A 7,100-nucleotide genomic window follows, 5' to 3' on the forward strand; every position below is an offset into this window, starting at 1 on the left:
ATGTTGCTACGCACATCGAGATTCCAGCGCAGGATACGGCTTGCAACCATATGTCTGCTTTCATTTCAGAGTGAAAAAAAAAAGACCAAACATAGAGATAAATTTCCTGTTACCAAGGAGGATATTGAATATCATCTGGATCAGTTATTCGGCGATGACGACCACGATTATGAACACGAACATATAACAGTCTACCTAGGTTTTCTTTTGTCTCTATTTTCGGCTTCGGGAGCAAGAGCAGGCTCTATTGTGGAATCTAGCGCTTACCATGGATCCAATGAATGTTTATATTATCAGGTCAGTTTTTAAGCTTAGGAGACATTTCAAAAGCAAGCTAACTGTGATTATAGCACCTTACATTTAATTTGAGATGGATTGCGGGGGGCCGGGTAAAGTACTGGGCGACTCTTGACCCAGAATTTTTGAAAGGAAATCGATACAATGATGAAGGTTTGACATAAGTCTTGCCTGGCCCATTATCACTTAGTTATACTTGGATTGAAATAGGTCGAGGAACTGGATAGGAGAGCAAGAAGTGTTGGGAAAAAATTTCATTTTCTGGTTGGGTGCCATCAGTATCGCAGATCGAGCATTCAAGGGGATTTGCACAGTTCAGGAATTGCTAAGCAAACCCGCCCAAAGGACATGAGTCATGGACCCTTGAATGGGAGGATAGCATGAAGAATGTTCCAGTGCTTTGTATGGTCACTGCAGCTGGTCCCAACAGCTACCGTGGTATGACCTTCTCGTGTATGCGGCATCATTTCTTAAATTTATCAAAGCGAGCTTGCTTTCGTGATCGTCTTAGAGTTCATGGGATTGGAGGTGGTGTTGCCAATGCATTTGATGGTCTGTACCCCTTACTATCCAAAGAGCCTTCGCTTACCGCGTTTCAGTCAACACATCAGAAGCTAGTCGGAGCCAAGCACTCTATCATGAAGATCCCAACACATACCTTAAATACCAATCAAAGGTCCTCGCCCTCGACATTCAGGCCTGTTTTTGGGGCCTAGCTCCTGATCACGAGGTTCTGGAAATGGAACAGAGCATGGCACACCATAGAGATACCAATGTTCCGCAACACCTTGATGCCGAGGTGATTGTTGAACTTGAGAGAGATGCAGAAATGATTGATATAAACTTTAAAATCACAGAACTTACAAAGAAGATTGGAAAACACCCTAGGGACCATGAAGACCTTGTCCGCGAACAAGCCAAGCTCTATAATAAAGCATTGAAGATGCGCCGTCAAAAATTATAGGAATATAGAGAAAACTGGTGGATTTCAACAGGAAATGAATTCACAGAGAGAGATACAACCTCTATATTTGAGATTTGCTGAAAATTTATGCCAGAGAGAAGCTGCCTGAGAGATAAATCTCTTCATGAAAACCTTGTTGGATAGCAAAGCTGGTATGCAGTGTTTGCAAGACATGGTGAATCTTTGCATCTCGAGGGAGTGAGTTGCATACTATCCAGGAGAGGCACCATTGGATGAGTGTTGCCCTGTGTGCTCAACAAAGATGACTAGGTATGCATGCCCCATACAATGAACTCTCTAGCACTAATTACTTGAAGCCTCGCGTTGCAGTCCTGTTTGAAGCATATTTTACAGTGCTGCAGGAAGTCATGCAATGCCACTCCATATCAGCAGCAATATAAGAATGGGAAACAGGCTCATCGCCGAACGAATTGCTTGTTTCTCAAGTACTGTTACTTGTGTGCTAAGTGTTTTCCTGACCCTATGGCTTGGAAAGAGCATTGTACCTTTCACCTCAACAACTTGCAACCATGATGTGGCATCCTTACCCTTCATTACACCCTTGTTGCCCCAGGGTTTTGTCCGGACTGCTTAGGAGATGAGAGCATGCAACCTGATGAAAGGTTCCAACAATGGAGGGTTAAATCCACCCTTCTTAATCACATCGATGAGGTACACCTGATGAAGAAGAAAACCGAAAGCAAGCTCAAATGTCCCCACCCATGCTGTGACGACCAGTGTTATGAAGGGATATTAGCACTTTGAAACCACTATTTCAACTGACACTCTATTGAGGAACCTCGATGTAACTGTGTTTCTTGAAAGAGAAATTTTGATGCTAGCTTCAGCAATCTGAATGCAGAAGCATCAAAGCTACACAAACCCAACACAGTGAATCAGAGGATCATGAGTCCTGACAATAGCACCGGCATGTCAGGTCCTAATGGAGAACACTGGTGTTGGGGGAACATAAGATTTGAAAGAGCAGTGCCTGATTGTCTAGACCTGACAGGCATACGGTTTGGTGTTCTTAACAGCTAGCTTTCACATGAAAATGTTAATAAACTACCTTTGAGAGAGATGTTCTGATTTTGTGTCATGATATTTTTAAATAATTTGCTGCAGAGAAGGTTATGACTGGTCAGTCATTTATATTCTAATCTATGCTAGATACTCCAATTCTAATCACTGATGACAATCCACCCTTGTATAATTTCCTTCTGAAATATGAAGTAGTGATAACCAACACTCCACATCTGGGCTCAGCCCTCAATCACTACTGGCCCTGAAAGAGATTCTGAAGCTCTAGCTTGAGTTCTTCATCATATTTTGTTGTGGGAATGTAAAGACAATTCCTAACATCACTCAGAAAGGAGTTTCTGTGGTGGTTGAGACTGTTCTGATGAGCCCTTATGCTTCCACACCTCAAACCTGGGGAGGGTGAGGATGATGCGTAACATGTCTGAATAGGTGACAGTTTCCCCTGTCTACTTAGGTTAAAGTAGAGCTTTCTGGCTGTCAACTGACTGATGCAATAAGCTAAGAAAGCTGCCCACGACTCTTCGAGCCGAATCCCCTCATTACTTGGGTGAAAGTAGAAATTTACAGCCGATCAAACGAATGAGCACCAAGAGAGCTACCAACAACAACATTTCAAGTCGAATCCTGACTACTAGGTTAACGTAGTACTTAACGGTCGTCGACCGAACGGCCGTCCTTTTCAAGGGTCTATAGAGCACCCGAAAAGGAAAATCCCCTGCACAAACTAACGTGCATACGAATCTGCCGGAACCTCGAAAAGGCTCAGAGGATCGGAAATCCCAAGATTCGAAACATCCCTTAGCCTGAACGGCTAAATTTTCGATATGGTAAACGAACGTCACTCCGTATCGAACGAACGAGTGAAAGTCCCTAAAGCCAACACTAGGGATATCGCCACCGGCACCCTACCTACTTACCCCGAACAAGTCTACATCACTGATGGAATGGGAAATGGATGGGACAATTTTTTTGACTTCTTTATGGTTCCTACTTGTTACTAGGCACATGGGCATGCCAATGGGAATCATTTTGTACTTAGTTTTTTTGTTTTTTTTTTTTTGTTTAAACAAGCTGCAAGGAAGCTAGCCTGGTGTTAGGCTCAGGGCATGGACACCCGCAAGGTTACTGACCTGGTTGACACACCCTACATTTCCCGGAGATGGATGAAGAAGGAGAAATTGTTCCAGGCACGGATTCTGGAATAGCCACTCACTGTTGGTGCACATACAAATCAACCCACTGCTTTCGCGGGCGATTTGGCCACACGCCACAGCTGCGACGGGCGCACTGCCAGATAAATACATGGAAAAATGACTCGAGATCATGTCGATATGTATGATCGATGTTGAGCAGCACCTCGATAGCCATGAACTCCATGGTGCCAGTGCGACAGCGCGCGCGGCTAACCCTAACCTACCTACGCAGTAAGGGCTAAACTACATAGTGGATTACATGAGTGTCAACATGATTGGCCACCCATCATCCGTATGCCTACTGCTCGCGAACTCTCTAGCATGGAGGTGGAAGCTCTAGAAACCACGAAACAAGGGAAAAAGCTCAGATGAGATCGATGTAAACCTAACTAAGTCGCCATCGAGCTCAGCGGGAATGGTGAAAAATAGAAAGGATGAAAACTCTGCAACGGCGGATCATCTATATGATCCGGCCCGAATGGCTGGAGGCTAACTACGACGAGACTAGCGCTAGTGGTGTCTCGAGGCGCTCTCATCAATATTAACGCAAATGCGCACGGTGAACATGCAACTTTGCAAAGAGCCTGGTGGATTATGCTCTGGAGATGGTGGTGGTGGAAGATTGTTACCGGGACAGTCGAATATCTAAGCATAATCTAATCTGTGACCTCCGGATCTTTCTGTGCATCTTGAAGTATTTTTCTCATTTCTGAACCTAGGTTTGGGTTTATTTCTTTCCATCGTCCGCTGTTTGGAAACACAATCCGCCGTAGCCTGTTTGCCCAGGGGACCAGTGGTCGGTAATATGGAGTGAAATTGTCATCCACAATTCTAAGGAAATCCGATTCATCACTTATCAATCCTTTCTTTGCGCCGGCAAGTTTTTCCGTGCTCATGTAGTTCCATTCCTCAAAATCCTCAACAAGCTTGCTCTTACCCGGGCCTTCGTAGTGAACACATATCCAGAAAAGCACCCAGAAGAACGACTCAAGATCATGCATGAATGAGTGCTTCTCCCCATACAACACACCGATCGCCATGAAAGCTCTGGTGCCAGTCTTGCCCCGTGTTCCTGAGAACCCGTCGCGTTGCGTTCGGATGGCAAGGTCAAGGTCAATCAAGAAGGACCGCCATGAAGGGTTGTCATCATCTTCATTGACCAAAAGATTTTGCGGCGAGATATCACTTTGAATCAACCCAGCCTTGGAGTACAGGGATTCATATCCTACAATGCAGCCTTCCATTCCAACAAGTAGAGCCACTCTTGAGCTGCTTTCATAGATAGGCTTCCCGTAATCTCGAACAATGACGCGACGGTGCACTCGATTTGGAGGGCTACTGTGTGCAGGACGCTTTATTGGAGAGCTGGACTGGGTACGTTTGCTGGGGGGAGAGCGAAGTATTGTGTCCACACAATCAGAAGACCGTTTCTGCCCGATGGTGCTGCTTCGGCTGGTACAGCCTCTATTAGATGCACTCCTCCTCAGGGCCACCTGCAAGCTACCCTTCTTGGATTTCGACGTAGTGACCTCTAGACCCTTTCGAATAGTATGCACATCATCGTCCTTGCCGTCCACCTGGACAGTTTCGTGGAAATCATATCGAGCAACGCGCGTGGCTCCCCTCTCCATCGCCTCTTGTAGCAGTTCCCCTTCCTCATGGCGCTCCGGATACTGCCAAGAGTCCTTGATTACCAGGGGGATCCGCGACTTGTCTGTTTCGCGATGAGCTTTCCAGCAGGTTGTGGCTCGGCCCGCGACACAGCGTGCCCGTAGAATCACCTCATCAATCACTAGACGCTCCTTCTTACCATCGCGCTGAATCTCAATGTAGCGCTGACTGCCTACTGTGACAATGGTCGGATCAAAACCAAGCTGCTGTTGGTCCATGAAAAGGAATCCCAGGATCACCATGATGAACTGAAAGCCATCCTTGTTGATGTTGATCTCCTCCGAGCCGATCCCGCCGCAACGGTCGAATTCCCAGACGCGCAGGAGCGGCCCGCACAGTGTGAAACCAAGGACAAAGCGGCGGTTGTCCTGCGCGGATAGCACTTCTCGGGCATATCTGGCCAGATCGAGTCTCGCCCCAGAAGGCATGTCATACTTTCGGTCATTCTTCAGTTCTCCCGGCACCAGGATCTGTGACCACTTGCACTGTTTGTCCTGTGTGGCACCCGGATCATCCACAAATCCAATGTCGAGTTTTCGCTTTGCGATGGATCCGGCAATCGGCTGAGCAGGCTGGGCCAATGGCCTGCGGACGACTGTTCTAGTTGGATTGTGATCTTCCGCAAACTGCACAAGCTGGTTGATGGTTTCAGTTAGCCAGTCCAGTACAGGCTTCTCGTCTGCATTGCTAGGCCAATCCTTCCATCCACTCTCCTCGCTGTAGATGGGACTGTCACCAGACTTGCAGTTCTCAAACACGGTCTGCGCGGTCGATCTGAGCCCCTCGATATCATCAAAATAAGCAGCATAAAACCCAGGAATATCCGCATGAAGGTCTCCCAACAGTTCCTCCCTCAGCATGTGATCAATGTTTGTTCGAAGCTCAGATGAGTTGGCGAGGCTGCTGGTGTTGCGCGAGCGCGGGGTCTGTAGAATAGGCAGTGATGACCTGGGAGGAGGTGTGGACCTTTCAGCATGTGTGACCGAGGTGATGAAGTTGAAGACAGCTTTCCAGATGTCGGTGTCGGGTGCGCTTTGTATGATGGGTTGGACGAGTGGTTGGTAATGGTCATAGCTGTAGTTGCTTTCTCGAAGGCAAGTCAATAATTTCGCGAGTTCTGATATGACATCCTGGCTGCTTGTTGGTGGACGGAGATTATAGGCTGCCTTTTCATCCATCAAAGCAATTAGAACCTTCGATATTTTCATTTGATCTGTTTGATCGGGATCACCAGCAACACCATCGTAGGATTCCAAGTGAGGCTGCTCTGTCCCTTGAAGCAAGCCACGTAAGCGATCGAGTGATCTTAGAGGGTATTTCTCAATCAAAGTAATCTCATCTAATGATAACTCTACCATGCTAGCAATAGAAAATCTATAAGGCTTGGATTGATGTTGACGAAAAGAGTGTTGGAGGATGAAGTTAAAATTTGGACAGGCCAAACCTTGAGGTTTTTTATTCTCGACCGAGGTGGAACTGGCTGATATTTATACATGTAAGAATATTAGTTTCAGATTCTGTTGAACTATAAATGACATTATTGGCTGAGTGATAATCAACAATTCTACTTTTTTATTCTTACATGTATTTATATAAATCAGTCTCCCTTGTCTTTTATACCCATGTCTACCATACAAGTTTTGAAAGATGCCCTTTCTTGCCTCGGACGCGTATGGTTCCTAAGATGCATCTTAGCTATTGGATAAATAAGCCGTTGCCCGTACCAACCACCACGACGACCCTCGCCCCCACGATCAACGCGAGTGGCTAGGATGGAGCCCCAGTTGGAACCCGAATCGGCTCGACTCAGTATGAGAGAGTCCAGCCTTGAATCAGAGAATGAGCAGGGAAAAGAGTACAGTACCCCTTGACGAAAAACGCAGTCAAGGGCCTACTATGGAGCAAGCACTGGCAGGATGGGAGAAATTCAAGCC

The 7,100-nt window shown here is 46.5% G+C and overlaps 3 protein-coding genes across 3 annotated transcripts; 2 read left to right on the top strand and 1 right to left on the bottom strand.

Annotated features, from left to right (window-relative positions):
* On the top strand, positions 1-461 carry BDCG_16824 (uncharacterized protein; the record flags this gene model as incomplete). The annotated part of the gene is made up of 2 exons (XM_045426019.1): positions 1-297; positions 351-461. 2 exons carry the CDS (start codon positions 1-3, stop codon positions 459-461), a joined length of 408 nt encoding a protein of 135 aa, XP_045280699.1.
* A 216-nt stretch (positions 462-677) lies between these two features.
* Positions 678-1,261, top strand: BDCG_16825 (uncharacterized protein; the record flags this gene model as incomplete). The annotated part of the gene is made up of 2 exons (XM_045426020.1): positions 678-750; positions 897-1,261. The coding sequence occupies 2 exons, from the start codon at positions 678-680 to the stop codon at positions 1,259-1,261; spliced, it is 438 nt and encodes a 145-aa protein (XP_045280700.1).
* A 2,890-nt stretch (positions 1,262-4,151) lies between these two features.
* On the bottom strand, positions 4,152-6,524 carry BDCG_03966 (uncharacterized protein; the record flags this gene model as incomplete). The annotated part of the gene is made up of 1 exon (XM_045419634.1): positions 4,152-6,524. One exon carries the CDS (start codon positions 6,522-6,524, stop codon positions 4,152-4,154), a length of 2,373 nt encoding a protein of 790 aa, XP_045275889.1.
* Between the last annotated feature and the right edge of the window lie 576 nt (positions 6,525-7,100).

This window comes from Blastomyces dermatitidis, assembly GCF_000003525.1.
Source record: "Blastomyces dermatitidis ER-3 genomic scaffold supercont1.4, whole genome shotgun sequence".
In the NCBI taxonomy this organism is placed as follows: Eukaryota; Fungi; Ascomycota; class Eurotiomycetes; order Onygenales; family Ajellomycetaceae; genus Blastomyces; species Blastomyces dermatitidis.